The 19,724-nt window shown below is 41.4% G+C and overlaps 1 protein-coding gene across 1 annotated transcript in view; it reads left to right on the top strand.

Moving 5' to 3' along the window:
* The window catches only part of col14a1a (collagen, type XIV, alpha 1a), a 139,957-nt gene that overhangs the window by 93,152 nt on the left and 27,081 nt on the right, over window positions 1–19,724 (top strand). The window contains exons 34-39 of the mRNA XM_030102838.1: window positions 8,471–8,629; window positions 10,337–10,414; window positions 10,944–11,030; window positions 14,942–14,995; window positions 17,893–17,988; window positions 18,427–18,480. Coding sequence (XP_029958698.1) covers window positions 8,471–8,629; window positions 10,337–10,414; window positions 10,944–11,030; window positions 14,942–14,995; window positions 17,893–17,988; window positions 18,427–18,480 — 528 coding nt within the window. The remainder of the gene's footprint in view (window positions 1–8,470; window positions 8,630–10,336; window positions 10,415–10,943; window positions 11,031–14,941; window positions 14,996–17,892; window positions 17,989–18,426; window positions 18,481–19,724) is intronic.

Genomic DNA, 19,724 nt, shown 5'->3' with positions numbered 1-19,724 from the left:
ATTGTTATGTTAAATCTGAAAACACTGGCTTGATAAATGGATGGAAATGTAACGAGAAAGCGATTGTAGTCCCAGGCACATTGTTTGTGGACAGTCTTTCTGCGGAACTGCTGTTGTGCACATCCTCTGTGGATTCCTGCCAAGTGCGAACCAACGGCAGCCCACCAACACATCATCTTTCTTTATCTCAATTCTCAAAATGTCAGGGAGTAGCTGTCCATCATCCCCCTTGCGTCTTTTGTCTCCTCCATTGTTTTTTGTCTTTCCGATGAGGAACGCGACAATATTCAGAGAGGGGACCAGATGCAGAGAGCGGCCCGACCAGAGGAAGCGTTCGTCTCCGTTTAGACAGGATGACAAGTGAATAAGAGCGAGTGTCTGCGCGCGTGGGCTTGTTGGTGTGTCCGCTATAAAGGGATTACCATATGAAGACACCTCGCACGGAAACAGGAATACCCAGAAGGATTTGTCACACACACACACACAAACCGAGAGAGAGCGGTGAAGGAGGGAGAAAGGAGAACAGAGCAAATAGGTATAACGATGATTTTAAGACACAGAGAAATACAGATGTAGAAAGGAGAAGTGAAAGTTATCTCACATATTGCTGGGACACATATTATTCTCCAGAATTGGACTTTATTTTTATGTTTTTTTCCCATTGATTAAATGCCTCCAGTTTTAAAAGTTATGAGTAGTATTTAAAGTTGTCGTTGTGAGCTGAAAAAAAAAAACCTCCACACTTTTGTCATACAATTAATCAACTGTGTAATTTAAATTTATGTTAATTCAAGAATATATGCTCGATTTTCAGGACTGATTCACCAAAGCCGGTAGCTTCTGCCAAGAAGGAGAAATGAATAATGAGAAACAAAAGCTGCAGTTCTGAGCTAATGTGTGTGTTTGGAGGACGGATTCAGAGACGCTGAGGCCTCCATGGTTTCTAACAGGGAAAGCTGAGGCAAAGGTTTCGTGGCCAGTAAATTATTGCAGTGGTGACGTCTGATTTCCTGATTATTAAGCCAGATAGCAGCAAAAATGTCAACACCGTCTAATGTGATTGGAGTTTAGTCTGGTGTCTGGTATTTTTTCATGGTCTGAATCTTTGACGCCGTCTCAAAAGGGGTTTTTACCAGCTGCTGTTCTCCAGGCTCATTATTTAGGAGGAAGATAATTTATAGGGTAGAGGAGTGGAAATACAGCACAGAAGCTCACAGGCACTTGTTTTTTTTTGTTAATAAGGCACTGGGGATAGTGGGAAAGACTGGCATTATTCACACACACACACACCTCAACAGCTAACACTTTACATGTCTGTCAACATGTGTGTGTGACTCAGCGTGACGGATCTGATGCTCCAGTTTAACAGGATGCAGTTTGCCGGGGGCATGCAGGGGTATACACACCGATTTCATTTCGACTGTTCATCATCGGTTAAGCTTGCTTACAGTATTTCAGCAAACACATTCAATAATTCTATTAAAATGTGTGGAAGCAGAGTTTGGACTTTTGACACATTGAGAGTCAAAACTCTGAGATTAAATAGAAAATTACACAGTTGGGTTTAATTTTTAAAATGAAAGATACCTGTCATCAATAGATTTATCTGTTAACTGCTGATAGATATAGATCTGTTCTATCTGCTTCACATCATTATGTTTATTCAATTAACTTTTGCTAAAAGATAAACACCTGTTCTGCAGAGTAAGTGCTAAATTGCATGCTATTCTGTGGGTAATATATTAAGAATAACACCGTGAGTGACTGATCACTGACCAACAGAGGAATGCATGTCCTGTTTACATGGCAGTCCGTGGCTGGAAACAGTTTCACTTTCTTGTCTTCACCATGGAGGGATTGGATGAAGCGTAAAGTAAAATATTGATATCGGATGTGTGAGTGGAGGACGTTATCAAATATATCAGAGATTTATGGCAAATAAATCTGAACATACTTTAAAAATATATACAGATAAGTAGTTCAGAATATCCATGTAAATGAAATAAAGTTGTGTAGTTGGGCAGCTGACGAAAAGCCTCTTGCTAAAACGACGTATGTGCTGAAGTCTCCACTGTTTCGAACCTGTGTTCTAACCTCGGTAGCGATAAACCACGTTAGTGATTTGTTGTGCAACAGTCAGGATATACTACTGCATGTCATGTCCATTTTCAATCATGAGCCACAAAAGAAGTCAGAGAAGCTCGACGTCCACAAGAACTGGGAAGTATTTCAAGTGTTTTAGAAACTGTACTGCAATAAATCTCAAATTATGTAATATGAATAAACACTTTGGTGTCATTTGCAAGGGAATTAATGTTGAGGAGTCCCTCAGATGATCCTAAATGTTATATTGAGGACCCAGCCACACATACTTTCATAAAACACACACACACACACACACACACACACACACACACACAGAGTTCAAAGGCCAGTCAGAAATTGCTGAGTCAGCAGAAATACTGATATCCTCCTCTTCTTCACACCATATTATCTCATAGTGTTTAAAAACTGTGAGTGTGTGCATGTGTGTGTGTGTGTGTGTGTGTGTGTGTGCGTGCGTGCGTGCGTGCGCGCGTTTGTCGGTATTCCAATTCCATCATTGCACCAGAGGCCGTACTTTATTTTGAGAGGGGAGATAAATTGAACGTGTTCGTTCTGACTTAGTTATTCTGTCTCTCCCTTTTCTTTCAAACATTATTATTGATAGCTCAGCGGTACGGGCTTCTTGATATCAAGGTAGCGCAGAGCAGTTATTAAAGTTGTGAGATTACTGCAAAGTCCTGTGTGCACAGATAATGTGGCACCGTCAGTCTGACGGAGAAGCAGCCGTTTGTCTTTTGTCAGAGAAATGAAAATTCAGATCGAGACAAAAATAAAGCCATCTGTTGACAAAGAGATACAAACAAATGAGGTTCTTTATATTGCCGAAAGATACGCCTGATGCTCAGGACAGCGGCAGCGTTAGGAAACAGAGGAGCGTGAATGTTTATCTGTGTGCATGTGAGAGAGAAAGGAAGGAAGAGCAGTGGGATCATTTATCTTGTGCTGGCAGTAGCATTAACTGTGGATGGCTCCGGCCAGCCAGCTGACCTGCCCCGAACAGCAAAAGGCACAAAGCACTATGCTAGTTTTATTGTCACTTCACTTTTTGGCACCGGGGGCTTTTGTTTTTCTTTTCTTTTTTATGTTAGATCGGCTAATTATCCTTAATTATTTTGAGGTTTGGTCTAATGCAGAAACTTCCTTCCAAAGTCACCTTATTACGATGAAGCAAGGTAATTTCAATATGGAGAACTATTTTGTTTAATACAGTTGTAATTATAGTAATAATAGGTGTGATGTGTGAGTAAATAAGTGCCATTAAATTTGTCCCAAGACTGTAACCACGTGACTGAGATACATTTTAGTTTACAGCAACTTTGTGAAAAATCATATTTGGCAGTGACAGTTCCAAAGAATTGGGACGGGGCCATTTCAACCATTGTGTCGCATCTTCCTCTTCTTGTTCCAACAGTCTACAAACGTCTGGAAAGTGAGGGAGCCAATTAATTCAGTTTTGGGAGAGGAATGTTGTTTCATTCTCGTCTGATGTGGAATCCTTGCTGCTTAACAGCTCCGGGTTTCCTTGATTGAACTTCGAGAAAAAAAAAGCTGCGCTTCTGCGTTTGTCTTCACACATGAATTTCTTCTTTGCATAATCAGCCTTCTTCCGTATTTGTGGCTCACACAGTGAACAGTGTTTACTGACTCTTGCCGTGGTTACCAGTCTTGAATTATTCTGGTTGATGGTGAAGTACTGTCTATGAATGGCTGACTGACCATTATTAGCCTTGTTTTTTTTTTTCCCACTTAGTTGTTTCTTCAGGCCAAAAGATTCAGCTGACACAGTGGCGATGAGCGGGACAGGCCACTAACCCATCAGATTAGATCCGATTAGTTTATTATTGCCATTTGCACAGGTTTATAACAGTAACGCAGCTGTACTTGTATTCTAAGAGTCAGCTATACAAGTAGTGATTTATGAAGGTACAAAAATATACAAAGGGAAAAAAAGCTATGGAGAAGGAGCAAAGGGACGCGAAGAAGAGAAAAAAAAAAAAAAAAAACTCCTGCATTGTAAATCAAAAACACTATGATCTAAAAAAATACCAGAATACACAGATATAAAATGCACATAAAGTTTCCACTACCCCGAGACTCTCGAAACAGTGAAAAAAAGTATACAAAATAATAAATTACCAAAGAGTATAAAAACTTGATTGGACATTGTTATTGCACTCCGTGGGACAAAATGTTATTACCCAAAGTCCGGACAGTCCACAGAAATGTCAGGATCGATTACGTTATCGACGGTGTTTTATATTTTACTCACAGGACACACACACACACACACACACTCTTACACTCCTACCGGCAAAGTGGAGCCACCAATTATTCTCATATTTTTGGATCAAGGGAGCATACCCCTGAGAAAACTCATCCAGACACGCTGTGAATAATCAATAGATGGGGGGATCGTCAAGCCTTTGCAATTTTAGGTTGAAAAATACTTTTCTGAATTTTTTCCACTGTTATCCACAAGAAATGCTCGTCATGTTGTTTTTAATCAGTTATCCCTGAGTGCCACAGCCGTTTTGTTGGACCTGTCCGAACCTTTTTGAACTACGTTGCTCCTTCCAGATTGATTCATGAAATGATAAATTGTCTAACCTTCAATGTCTGATATGTTGTCCATGTTCCATTATAAAGGAAGTATGTCTTCGATTAATTTTCAGTCATTACATCCTCTACTTCTACATCTTACACATCGTCCCAACCTTTTGGAAATTGGTGTTGATCATGTCTCGTTTTATTACACAAGGTAGCCTTTTCAGTATAATAAGAATATGGTAATATGGTGCGATTACATTTTTATGAAAAAAATGTAATGAACCAAAATGCGTGTCACTATTTGTAAATGAAACAACCACAACAAAAGATTTTTTTTTTTTTTTTTACCAAAAAAATCTACTGATGTGCCTATTCATATTTATTTTATATGAAGTGAAAGAACAGAGGGAGAGTTAAATCATTGCTCATTTTCTGAATAAACATCCTGAAAATTACACTGCTGAAGAAAACAAAAAAAATATTTGGTTATCTGGAGTTTGACTGGCATCAAAACACAATCAGCACAACGTCGACATTTTAGTGCACTTAATTCACTCCCCAACCACTAATCTTAACTGGAACCACTAAAATGGCACAAAATGCTGGTAAAATGTCTGCACAGCTGAGGATTTTCATCATCTTTCATATCATGGAAGTGCAACGCACACTCGCAGACACACACACACACATCGTGAGCAGCGGAGTGTGCAGAATGGAGGATGAGAACAGAAAGTCATTATAAAGCAGCCATTCAGACGTCAGCTGAGAAATGGGCTCTGACACTCGAATATGAACTTTGTCTAACTTCACATTTTCGATACGCAGATACTCTGCATACTTTCATGCGTGTGTGTGTGTGTGTGTTTGGAAGTCTGCACACTGAGCACATACTTTTCTGAAAGTTTTTCCCGCTGGTACAAATGAGCAAAATACTCATCCCATAATGGTAAAACATACAGGCACTAATATTGTAGTTTATTACTGTCCTTCACCGGGATGCAGGCCTCTTTGCTCATTAACTGTGCAAACGGCTGAATTTCACGCTTCATAGCTCTGGCGGCGGTTTCCTCTAAGGAGGCAGTTTCAGCTCACAGGCGTCCAGCACTCCGGTTGGATGGGGTAATAGGATTGGCTGTAGTAGCTTTAAGTCTGTGTTTATTATAAAAAAAAAACACAAAAGCGTACACAAAGGCAGCCATTGTCGCTGTGCTTAGCAAAGACGTGGCCCGGGGTTGAAACACTCCTGGGAAATAAATGCGAAAGTTCAACGTTTCTAACACAGGGGGCTCTAAATTGACGGCGCAACTTGGCGATGATCAGCGGCGGAGGCAGCGCATTCCTATTTTCGACAGGCGCAGAAGAGGGTGTCTGGCAGGTCCGCTGCACTTGCGCCGAGATGGGCGTGGCGGCGCACCAGGGGGAGGGGTCGACAGAATCAGCTGGGCGCAGTGATAGTTTCGTGCAGAAGGTGTGAGCAGGCTGGGGAGCGGAGGATCTAATGACACTGACAGCTTGTCAGTGTCATGAAAGATACACACAATCACTCATGAACCACATAATTGTTTTTATTATCTTCTTTAGCACTAGAACATCCAAGACAATCTGACAGACCATTTGGGTTTTTAGAATTCAAATAAATCTGTTAAAAATAATTCCCCTGTCCTCTAATTCTTTGACTTTTCCTAAATATGTGTCTTGTATGTTTTTCTGAAGCAAATAAGGTCCTAACAATAACACAGATAATATTACAAAGCATTTATACCTCCAAAGGCCAACAGTGGTCTGTGAGACTTATTATTTATTTATTTATTTATTTATTATTATTATTATTATTATTATTATTATTATTATTATTATTATTATTATTATTATTAGACTGATTAAAATGATGCACTTCACGGGGCTTTTTTTTCTTCTGTGATTGATTTGTTTTGGTTCATGCGCGCATCTGAACAGGGGGCTAGCTCTGACAGCAGACAATCAGACAGATGACCAAAAATATCAAGCAAATCCCAAAAGAAAGATAGTAAAAACAGGCATAAATAAGAGATATAAGGTGGAAGAAGCTTTAGCAATGATACAGGAGGTCAGTGAGGGGGAATCGGATGGCGGAGACGTGTCGGACATCAGCGATCTTGACTGGAGTGAAGAGGAGGAATGTTCTGAATCAGAGTCAGAACAGTCGCGGGACTAACAGCGAAACAAATATAATGCTGCTGCCCCAAAAATACCCGACCGACCTCCAGCTGCTGTACAGTCCAGCGTAGAACCTGCAGTGGCGCATGGAAGCGCTCACGCGTCACCTCCAGGTAGAGAATTACTGTAGGCTGCTGTCAGTTTACAACTAAATAATAATAACATAAAATGGTGTAAAATTATTATTATTATTATTATTATTATTATTATTATTATTTAAACTAATGTAATAAATCTGAGCACAACAGTGAACACGGTATTGACAGCAGGGGCACTGCAGCGTCTCCAGATGTGCCAGTTCCAGATTCAGGTAAAATATTATATCCTCCATTAAAGTACAGCAAACCATGTATTTTTCGTTTCCAAAAATTAATTTTAGAACGAACATATTTTCTGAATAAATACCTTTGTCCTGTTGAGCCTGCAGTCCCAGAATAAAATGAGCAGGGTGAGGACGGGTCGGTGTGGGAAGGTGTCCGTCCTGGTGCGCAACCGGGGAGACTTATTTTACTAATTTTAATATGTTCTTGATTATTATTGACAGTTAATAATACAACTATTTTGTGTGTGTTGGCGTGTGTGTGCGTGTGTATCAGGGAAACGAGTGCGCGGAGTGTGAATGAGAGGTACGCTGCGCAAATGCGCACTGTAAAAAGTTCAATACATTTTAAAACCTGATTTTAGGCATTAATAAAGCAGATATGAGGCAGACGTTTTGCTGATCCACTTGATTTAATATTTTGTTTCTTTACCTTAATTTCTAATGCATTAGATTACAGAAAAGCAACCTGTTGGTGTGCTCCTGCGCAAAAACACTGCATATGACAGCCTGGCTGACCATAGTGGCCTTTGGAGGGGGGTAAGAATGCTGGCAACACGTGAAGCAGAGTGGAGGACGGAGCAGATAGCAGATGTCGCCACCATTCTCTCATAAATGATTATCCTTCGTCTGGGATGGCCGGAATGCCATGTGTGTGATAGGAATTACAGGGAATCATTTCAGAGGACATCGATCTGATGACAACTGAACCAGCAGTCCTAAGTAGACTCACCCAGCTCCGCTGTGCAGCTGCGCTGAGTGATTGGCACCTGTAATTCTTTGTGCTTTCCCAAATGTATCTTTAAGAGTTATGATGCACACAAATAAAAACAGATTTTCCCTTTCCCTACAAAGTCTGTATGTAGCCGCTAAATGCAGGGTGTCTGCATTTTTATTTCATTTGTCTGGCTCCCCAAGCTCTACAAGAGATTATTTATTTCGAAATGCAGTCATATACATTGTTGCTTCACTATGGTTTAGTATTGAGGCCAGGAAATAAAATGTATTTCATCATGTTAATGTAGCAGTGTCCTTCTTTGAAAAAAAGGAGAGGTGTTCATTTGATTGGTCAAATTGCGCTCAGCTGGGTTAAACCCACTTTCTCTCCTCTCTCTTGCGCCACCTGCGCCGGTGGGCGGGATGGAGGCGTGACTGCGCCTGGTTCACGAAATTGGGACAATTTTCTGGACACGCCCCGTTGACTTTATCCGCCGACGGCGCACTCTGCCCTCCGCTGACAGCGGGCGGATTCGGCGCAGTCAGCGAAGTTAGAGCCCAGGGTGTTCTCTTCCTGTCGTGCAGCTCCATGTAACCATCAGCAAGACGTCGGTGAAGGTGGTGCTAGATTGCTCTCTGGTCGGGGAAAAGCCCATCAGCGCCGCCGGGAACATCACCACCGATGGCACAGAGATCCTGGGAAGGATGGTTCGGTCCAGAGGAAAACGGGACGGCTCCGCTCCGGTCAGCATGATTACCTGTTTGCACATATTCTGTCATCATGCAAAAAAAAGAAAGGAGGAGGGATTTGTAAAGGTTTGAGGTGTCGTATGCCAAAATGATTTAAAAGTTTGTTTCTGTTTCCCCATCACCCCGTCACTCCCATCACAACACTGCTGATGTGACAAACCAAATTCAGTCAATCAAATCATCATCATCTGGCTGTTAAAACTATCCCCTTTTTACAAATTATAATGATCAACAGGGCAGGTAAATGACAGTGAGAAAAGAAGCAATTATAGCCTGTGAAATGGCAACTGTTAAATATCTGCAACCATTTCTGTGAGTGACTCTGTGGGAGTTCACTTGCTGGAAGCTGGAAAGAGCTGCATGAATCAGTTTATGTAGAATTGCCAAAAACAAGAAAGAAAGAAACACACAGACACAAAGAAATCCAGAACTTAAACATGGCTGGCCTTCTTTTGTAACCACTGCAGATTTTAATAAGTTTATACCTCCTTTGATATCAAATGAACCAATAAATATGTATACTTTTATACATCAGTCAGCATGTCCTTCTATATAGACTTTCAGATTTGGACTGAGTAGCAGATGTATCTGTGGATGTTCAGGCATTTCATTACATTTAAATTTAACAAAATAATTTTATTAAAACCATATTTACCCTGATATTTTCTTAGGGGTTCAAACAGTAAGCTCGAAATTTCTCTAAATCTAGGTCACATCCTCAAACTCACTATAGGACACTCATATCTTTAGGTTTCTCTGTATTAGTTCCAGCCTGAAAGCACTGGACCAAAACCCCCCCCGTGGTGCTGCGATCGAAGGACGATAATTACTAGAATAAGATCATTTTACGCAGGCTGCAGGGCTGCCCTTCACTCTTCAGGAATTAAAAACATTTGACTCAAATTTCCATTTATCGTCCTATATTTCCCAGTTTAATTGCACCACTTACAGCGTTACTTGCCATTGATTAGATATGAGGTGACTGAGGACTCCCTCTTTAACTTCAACTTAAAATCAACTGAAGTATGGAAATCAGGTTTGATGTGCCTTTTAACCACACGCTGACCCTGTTGCTCTGTTGGGAATAACAGTATTCAGTGTGTTCCACACATTTGAAGGGAATAATGTCAGTCGACATGAAGCAGTGACTTATTGCCAGGTTTTCCTTTCACTGACAAAATCTCATCCAACTCCAACACTGATGTGTGTGAAGCATGTATTAAACAACCAAGTTAAATACAAAGCAGTTTCACAAGAATTTAATCCAACAGTGGCTTTTCTCATAGCTTATTGATGTACTTATTGTGTGTGTTTATTATGTTGAACAGACTCTTTTCTGGATGGTTCGCTCAAAACTGCCCCTCTAACAAAATAAACAGCATGTGTTTGCAGCACCCTTCAGCAGTTTAGATGCTCAACTTAAGATATAAATCAGACCGTGACCTAATTTTCGGCAGGAGTAGAGCCTGCAGAACATTCATTTGTTTATTAATGCTATCAGCCACACTTCATGTCTCTATCTTCCAGCAGATTCTCATTAAAGCGTGTGAGCAGACGGGCTGTCCGACCTCTTGTTTCACCACGAATGCAAAACTTCACAAACTGTGTGGCTGATATTACACTCCTGTGATGCTTTTAAATGTGCATTTTCAAACATGGTGATGTTATGATTGTTGGATTTGTGTGTGTGTGTGATTACAGTTCCAGCTCCAGATGTTTGACATCATCTGCAGCACCTCCTGGGCCAGCAGAGACAAGTGTTGCGAGCTGCCGGCTTTGGTAACAAACCTACACACTCTCTCGGTTCATTCTGTCACTATTATGGCTTTTAACAACTAATAGACGAATTTAGCTACAATCAAATGTATTTCCCTCTGAGCACTGATTATTAACTTACACATTACCACTTATCAGTATGATGTTACTCTGTGATCCTTTATCAAGCCGGAGTGTGATCACCGTGTACCGAATATAATCAGTATTCAATAAGAGAACGGAGAGCTTATCTAATAATGCTGCATTCTTATGGAATGTGTAGCTTACAGTGACCCAAGAGCTGTAGGTCATGCTTTCAGTTTATTGTAATCAATCATTTGGAAGGGAGTCAGTACTCGGGGCAACCACACAAACACTGGATTTACCGTGCCGTTAATGTATTACTCACGTAAACAGCCTCGACGAATCCTGACATTATCTTGTTCTCTGACAAAATCAAGGCGTGTTTCTGTGACATTTTTAGTGATTTTGGCTGTGTGTGGAGTGAATCTCAACCTGGCACACTGACTGTCTGCACCATGTTTTCCTTCAGAGAGTAGAGGAGCAGTGCCCTCCCATGCCTCATGCCTGCACCTGCTCCCAGGACAGCAAAGGACCTCCTGGACCCTCAGGACCACCGGTAAGAACATTTAAACTGATCTATTCATGACACTTTTCTCTGCTTTCCCCATCACTTGTGTCATTTGTAGTGTGTTTTTATACATATGGACATTTTCTATGTTTATTTTCTCCTGTTTTACATCAATTCTGACTCCTTTACTCACAGATCTGAACCAAACACAAGTGAAAAAGTATCAGTAGTGGATGCTACTGGTCAATTTAAACAATTAGACAGTTTAATGGAAACTATTCCACTGGAACTTGTGAGTGAATGCTAAATCTAAAGTTCTGTTGGACTCAGTGGCTTTCTCTAGGTTCACCGTCCATCCATCCATCCATCCATCCATCCCTCCATCCCTCCATCCTCCCTCTATGCAGCTTCATCTAATTAAGGGTTGCGGGGTGCTGGAGCCAATCCCGGATGACTGTGGGTAAAGGACAGGCACACTCTGGACAGCTCGCCAATCCATCAGAGAGTAACACAAGGGGACAGACAATTACACACGTTCACACCTACAGGCAATTTAAGGTTACCAATTGAACTTAAGCGAAAACGAAAAAAAAAAACTGCATTATAGGATTCAAACCAGGGATTATCTTGCTGTGAGGCAGAAGCAATTACCGGCGCACCACTCTGCTGTCCACCTTTAAAAAGAGGAATACAAAAAAATAATGAACTTTTTATTTACATGTGAAAGTGTTCTAAAGGAACTCTATCAAATGCTCTTATGAAAGACACAGTTAATTTACAGTGTTCAACAGCTGAAATCAGCAATGCAGTGGCGGCACACGCTGTACATTTTCAATTATTCATACTGAATGTCTCTGTCTTACCTATTAATGACAAAAAATCACAATTTTCTCTGAGTTGGGCGTTGCAGACGGAGTGGAGCTGTGCATGTTGAGCATCTGTATTCCTCTCACGCCGGAGCAGGTTAAAGCGAATGGAGGGTGTGAGATGAAAGCAAGTAAACGAGCTCATTCACAGCCTGAGACAGTTCGTTTAGGTTCTCTCTCCTTTTTTTTTTCTTTCCTCCCTTTCCCTCTCTTTCTTTTTTCAGCAGTCCTCTTTCTTTGCCTTCTTTTTCGGGCACTGAGGGGATGAGAGGGGTGTGGATCAACGCTGCTGTGGTTTGAGAAAGTAATTCCGGGATGATTTCATTTATCACAGCCGTTTGCAAGTCTCTCAGTTTTCCTCCCTGCCTGATGAGCCATGTCTACGTATTTCGTCTGTAAAGTTATACCCACACGACTCAGCTCTCTACATTTGTTTTAGAGTTTTTAGGTTGTTTTTTTTTTTTTCTCTCTTATCGGCCCTTTTTCTTCAACATAGACATGTATTACTTCTTCCTTATTCACATAATGCGAGTAGTCTCAAACTACCTCAGACTTTTGATGCAGTTTCTTATGTGTTTGTAGAATAAGTAATAATTTCATGCTGCAGAAAAAAGGGATTTTTTTTTAATAATAGACCATTGTTGATAATGTTATTGTTTGCTGTTTCCTTCACATTTCTTTATCCCTCTTACCTCCGTCTCTCAATGCCTGCAGATCAATACAGCAAAGCAAATAATGTTCAGTTTCTCAGTGATTTTTTTGTTTGTTTGTTTGTTTGTTTTTTTTCCCCTTTTTGCTTGTTCTGTTTTTTCTTTTCTGCTACCGTCACCTCATGGCAATGCCCGTGGGTTTTTTTTTCTCCTTTATTATCACTTTATGTCTCTGTGTCTGTCAGTCTGTCTGTTAGCTTCTCGCTGTGGCCTCAAATCGGCCTCCTAAATCACAATTTAACTGCAGCATATGGGCGCAGATGAAGGATTTTATGGCAAAATCATAGCTGCCTTTGTGCTGAAACTGCCTGCTTTAGGAGGATTTTGAGGCAGGATAAAGAGGTACTGACTTTCCCCTTGTTCAAACAATATGAAGGTTGGTACACTGCAATACATGTATGTTATTCCCTGTAGGAGACCGGCTTCCTACACGCATCAAACTTCAAAAACATCCTAACAGGCTGTGTAAAAACTGTCTCACTGTAAACAATAGGTGTGTGCGGAATCCATTGTTGAGCTCCTGAGACTTGCCGTCCTCTAAAACCAAAGAGCGCGAAAAAGGAAGGAGAAATATTGAAAAAATAAAAAAAAAACCTGATAAATATTGTGGGGGAAATGTTGAATATTTCCTGATACTGATATGAAACAGAAAATCCAAAACTTATCAAAAGTGATTGCAAGCAGCCACATTTCCTTCTGATATCTGCTGAGATGTAACAGTTCTTTAAGCAGATTGGTGCTCATATAGCAAAATGTTGTTCCTTTCTTGTAAGTACTTGAAAGTATTTGCCTTCACTGTTGGATATATGTCTTCTCCTGCCTCAAACAGCAGCACACCTCTTCAGTTCTGAGTTTGAGTTTTGTTTGAAATGGTATTGATTGCCACCACTGGATCACCGCAGCAATCTGTGCAGCCTGGCTTGGCACAGCCGCAGCTTAATACCGAACATCAGCCCACAATCAATCTAATATTTAGAGAAACGAGACACGCTCAGCCCACAATTTCCGTTTGTTAAAACCAAGCGGTGCCCATGCTGTTTGATATTCAAGCATTATTTAAAACATGTAAATTTGCTTTCAGCATCAAATTGCTCAGTTAAAGCATAATAACTGTGGGTTTTTTTTCTGGTTCCATTAAATGTCGGTGGAAATATTCAAACATAATTGTTTGTATTATCAATGTTGGAAGCCAATTTCGGCTTCTCTGCAGGTTTCATTTTGCCTCCACCAAGTCGCTGGTCCACGTTGTTCAGAAGACAACGGAAAAAGAAAATTTCAAAATTTAAAACCAATTAGTTGTCTACCTCACAATACAGGTGCAACGGGCAAGTTTCCTCCCACTGTCCACAAACAGGCATTGGGGTTAATTGTATACTATAAAAGTGTGTGAAGGTGTGTGTGTGTGTGTGTCACTGTCTCTCAGTGTTTGTCCTGACCTCTCCAGGGTTTACCCTTCCTTTGACCCACATCAGCTGGGATTGGCATCCTTGGTTTCGGTGGATTAAAGGATGGATGTCGTTGAATTTACTTGACCTGCCCAGCCATTGACTCCAGCTGCTAAAAGATTATCCTAACACCAGATCTGGATCAGCTCTGTAAGATTTCTATGGCACAGATTAAGGAAAATAAATAAAACTACATATGTTCATCATAACGAAATTAAATCAAATAATGCAAGTGATTAAAATAAGGAAACAACTTTTCTAGAACTTTATCTACTCATTATGGAAGACTTGATGCCATTATTTATAGATGCGAGTTAATATACTGTATCTCCAGAAAACTTAATAAAGAATAATAAAGAAAAGGTTGTGGATAAATAAAACAGATTTTAAAACGTCCTAAAGAATACATATACTGAAATAACTAACCTAAAACCATCAATAAAAAATGATATAACAGAATATGAAAAGTGAATAGATGTCTCCTTTACCATCCCTCGGCTCTTGTGCACACTGTCAGACCCTTTTACTTGGAGAGATCTACTGAAGCGAACACGGGAAAAGGATTTATCCCAAACAGGCCAACGATCAGCAGATGTGTGTTGTTTGCCCCTGGATGAACCTCGGGGTTGGAGGGGTCAGCCCGAGGTTTACAGCTCCAAACTGTCGCCGTTGCTCACAGATGCAGCGTAATAAAACGCAGAGCTGGAGGAGGCAGTTTGCCACGTAGAGCGACGTTGGACTCCGTCCATCCTGCTCATAATCTGCGTAGAACGCAGACATGTGCAGTTCTACTTTTAGTACCATTTTCAGCACGAGCTGCAGTTTCCATGTTCAGAAGAGTTCAGCAATACGCCTCACCCTCGACTCTTTCCGAGCACACAGTGTACGAGCGTCGGTGATGTTCTGCGTTTACGGTGTGTTGGGGGTCTGTGTTTCAGGGTGGTCCGGGCATTAGGGGAGCCAGAGGAGACCGAGGAGAGCCAGGAGTGACGGTGTGTATAATCCACTCAAAATCCTGCGACCCCACAGCACTTCAGAAAGGCTCAAATGATTTCTATTTTGGTGCACTTTGGTGGGACGTGTTCCAGGCTTTGGAGGTCGACAGTAATGCTGCTGCGAGACTGAATTTCACAGGCTGAATTTCGGTACACGCTGTGGTGAGAAGCTGGTGGGGAAATAATCAGGGTATGGCCGTCACTATAAACCAGAGGTGCCAGAAAAATTTTCTGCAAGTTCTGGGTGAATAAATTCAACACTGAGGCCTGAAAAATCAATATATCCTGGTTGACACCTCGATAATAACACCTCGTGTGGAGCTTTGCGGTTTATCTTGGCAGACTGCGGTCTGAGTGAGCGTTACGAGAGGTTAAAGGAGGGTCGCTTTACAACTCGCGGTGAGCGGATCCCGCTCCGCTCAATAAAAATATTTTCTCTATTCATTTTACTAATGGTGGCTTCCAATGGCAATACAGCTTCTGTTTAACCTGGTATTGAGGTGACAAACGTACAGAAATTAGAGAAAAGGTGCCAAGTATCATCAGGATGAAAAAGAAAATGGAAATTTGAGAAAGCCTCGACAGAATGTAAAGCTTAAGCCTGTTTATTCTAAACATCGTAAACATCGAATTGTGAAGAGTTGTTAGTGACAAATAGCATTATTATATGTTCATTTTTAACAAGAAGGTAATATTTTGCCCTCTTGCAAGCCTGACACATTTGAAAGGGTTTTTTTTTTTTTGTTTTTTTTTTTTTTATTTCAAAACTCCACAAGTCTCCATGAGTGGAATTTAATCTAAACATTAAAAAATGCTTTCAAGTTTTTCTCCTTCGCGAGAAACGGCATAGATGTCGACACGCCGCTGGGCTGCCAATCAAGAATGCAGGACTGTTCATCTCAACCACATGTCCCTCTCTGACTCCGCTGACTGGCAGAGGATCGAGTGCCTCGTGCGAAGGGGCCCACCCACTACCGAGAAGCTAGCATATTTTCCTCAAACTTCCCACGAAGGGAACAAATCAGGGAACGGTCACACACAAAGACTTTGTTGTGATGACTGAAAATCCTCCTGAAAAACACGCCAGCAGCTCCTTCGACTGTTTATAGAGCAATTTAATAATGTGGTTTTATGTCGTCTTCCAGGTGCGATTATTTGTTTGAAAAAACAAAAAGAAATGATCAAATGTGGTCACTTGTTTAATACACGATTGCCAGATCACTCCTGATGCAGTCTGCAGCTCTGGAACTTCAACCAAGTATATTTTAACAGCTGCATTATGAGACACGCTCCTCCATTCACTCATCCTTACTCATTTTTGCTAATCCTTCCTGGTGAATTATTTATTAGGCACTGAATAACGGATTGTTCAGTTACTAAAATAAACCTGTTAGTCATTTAAATTTCAGCCGTCTGTTGGACCGAACCTTCTCGCCGATTTGGCGCCGTCCTTCAGTGATGCCGTAGTTAAACATGACATATAGCATTTCAGTTTGGTGTTTGCTTTTATTCTCAGTCCATTCATGTACATAGCCATGGTTTCTTTTGATTGTTTGCATGGATAAGAGAGACACGAACCCGGCAACTGCAGGGGCGAGTTGTAAAACAATAAATACAGCTGGTGCAAAGATTACTTTGGCTACTGCTGCTGAGCCAACGAGCTGCAAACACAGAGAGTCGGTGGCGGTTTGCGGGAATTTCTCTTTTCTGACTCCCATTGTAGGAACTGTCTGTCTGCAGCTCGTACACAGGGATCAAATGAGCCGCCACACCAGCAATACTCCGACTGGAGACGGATGAACAAGAGTCTAAATCAACTTCCCGCTGTAAATCTTATTGTCAACACAGCCAGTGGTTGTAAACAGAGTGTTGAGGTTGAACAGAGGTTGAACCTGGTGGGCTTCGTGTTGAGCTGGTGGAGATCATGAGTAAATGAGACCAAATTATGGACGATCATTAGTTGTTAGTCACACTTATAAGAAGAGTCTGAATTATATAGCTGAGGTTTTGATATCGTCACATCTGTTCGCTATGTTTAGATCTGAACTGCTTGACCTGGAGGGACCCTCGTGTGATGAGAGCTATAATAAGTTATTATAACTAATGGTGCCTCTTAAAACCTGCTTCTGAGTGGTGACTCTTCTCTCAGCGCCTTTCCTGTGCGGCTGAATTGTTCTCACACACACACACACACACACACACGCACACACACACACACTCACACACACACACACACACACACACACAGAGGACAGAGAGCAGACTGAACAATGCAGGAGCAATTCATCACAGACCCGCTGAACAATTAGAACACAAACTTGCAGAAATGTGACTCCTGCAGCTTTTTGCCAACTAGTGAAACTGGTTTCACACAGCCGTGAAGAAGTATACACACACACACACACACACACACAGACGATTCCATTTTACTCACACTGAAGTACAGTTTACACCATGTGACACTTTACTCGTAGTACTACCGTTATACAATTTACATTCAAACTTCATTCTTTTAGCCCAACAGGTTTTTCTTTAAGGGAAAAGAATAATTATTCATAGTTACTTTATTGAGTAAGCTAAATGCCACAGTGTCACTTTTCTATACTTAATTGTTTGAAAAATGTGCACTGAATGGACCTTTTATACAGGTAAAATGAATCAATTGCCACTTAATGCATTTTAATGTACTTAAAAATTCATTAATACTAATATTTCAAGTACTTTTCCAGAATACTGTTCAATACATTGACTTGATTGTAATTTATTGCGGTTCAGGTGATGTAACAGGAGTCATACATCATTTCTACATCCAATCCATTTCTTTAGTTTTCAGTTTGGTCTACCTTTTGTGTCCTCAGATCCTCCTCTGGTCTCATGTCGTGTTGTTTTCACAGGGACCTCAAGGACCCACAGGAGAAATTGGTCCAAGCGGACTCCCTGGCCCTCCTGGTCCTCAGGGACCCAGTGGGCTCTCCATCCAGGGACCTCCGGTAAGAACTCTGCTTGTGTCGTATCCCATCAACCTGTGAAGGAAAAATGCTAAGCTGTGCTGTGTTTGTCATAAAATACCACGAAATCTATTTTCGCATTTAAGACAAACATGTACTTTGGATTTTGTGTCTTATATTTTCATGAACTGAATGATATTGGAAACTGAAAGTGCTTTGTTCCTGTCCAACTGCCTCCTGTTCACGGAGTGTGCTCACTTACGGAGGGACTTCATGTTAACATGTCTGCCACCTGCCAGCTTCAACTGTCAAATATTGACACGCGGCTCAGATCGACTCCCAGACTTCAGCAGGATCTTGTCGGAGGCAGACTGAAGCAGTGCCGGGGACTTACAGCGGCACTGCGTCTTATTACGATAACTGATGATGGTAGCTATCGGTGCAGCGGCTGAGTCTGCAGTGACGCTGTTTGTTTTACAGGGCGCTGCTGGGGAGAAGGGAGACAGAGGAGAGATCGGTCCTGTCGGTCCAATGGTGAGAGCAAAAATGATGGCGATAATAAGATGTGGTGGCGAGGTGTGTGTGTGTGTGTGTGTGTGTGTCGGCGCATGCTGATATGATGACTTCTCCGAGGACGGAGAGGCGGCTGTTTACCTGCCTGACAAAACACTGCCTTCCACCTGTGTGTGTTTGTCTTAACTGAAGGAACTAAGTTGTATTAGCTTAGAACAAACCCAGCAGTCTGAGTATGTGTGTGTGTGTGTGTGTGTGTGTGTGTGTGTGTGTGCAGCTGAATGCGAATAAATCCAACATCCATTATCTCTGAGGTGTCGCAGCCGCTGCAGGCTCACAAAACTGTTGCTCTATAGAAGCACATTACTGGAACTTCAGCTCGTTTTTCATCACATTTCTTTATTTCTCAGACCACTAACAGTGAGGTCCAGTTTACAGAGTTACTGTGTGACGGAGTGGGAGGAGAAGGAGGGAAGGGTTGAAGAGGTGGGATTAGATAGACATAAATGCTTAAGCAGCAGTGTGTGTGTGCGTGCGTGCGTGTGTGTGTGTGTGTGTGTGTGTGTGTGTGTGTGTGTGCGCGCGCGGTGTTTTGTTGCTGACACACACTCACGTGGACACCGACTCAGAGCGGCGCTCTAATGAAATCATTGAGATGTGAATAATCATCACCAGCGTCTCCATTATGGAGCAGTGAACCAGTCAAAGGTATTACTGAATTAATTTAATGGCGCTCTACTGGGAGTCCTGGACATCAGCAGAAACACAGCCGGCGTTCTCCTGAGTCTCTCATCAAGAAGATTTCAAGGAAGACTTCATCAGTGATGTGTCTGTTGCAATCAGTGTTTTGAAAGTTACTCATTTTAGCAAATAATTAGTCATTGATCACGTTCTAAAAATAAGGAGATGCTGGTTTCTGTCAAATTAAAAAAAGACAAAGCAACAAAACTGAATTGGTGGGTTGCCTCCAAAAAAAAAAAAAAAACAATTTCCAGGTGTTTCTGTGCTAAAAATCCACTGTTTTAATGTGCAGCTTATCAGAAAGTTTAACAGTGAACCGGTTAGGAGTGAGACTAAGCTTTTGTAGCTTAAAAGTGTGAGTTCAAAGTTTGTTGCTTGACTTTTGAGCGGATCTACTGGATTTGAATTTTATCTTCTGGAAGAATAAAAAATCAGTACAAGCAGTTTCATAAACAAGAAGGGAGTGTGCCGTGCATGTAAGACAAAAGTCAAATCCCTCAGGGTTCTTCAGTAATTGTCGCTGG

Source organism: Salarias fasciatus, chromosome 11, assembly GCF_902148845.1.
Source record: "Salarias fasciatus chromosome 11, fSalaFa1.1, whole genome shotgun sequence".
NCBI classification, from domain to species: Eukaryota; Metazoa; Chordata; class Actinopteri; order Blenniiformes; family Blenniidae; genus Salarias; species Salarias fasciatus.
Note: the sequence above shows the minus strand (reverse complement) of the source record. Positions and strands in the feature narration are given on the sequence as shown.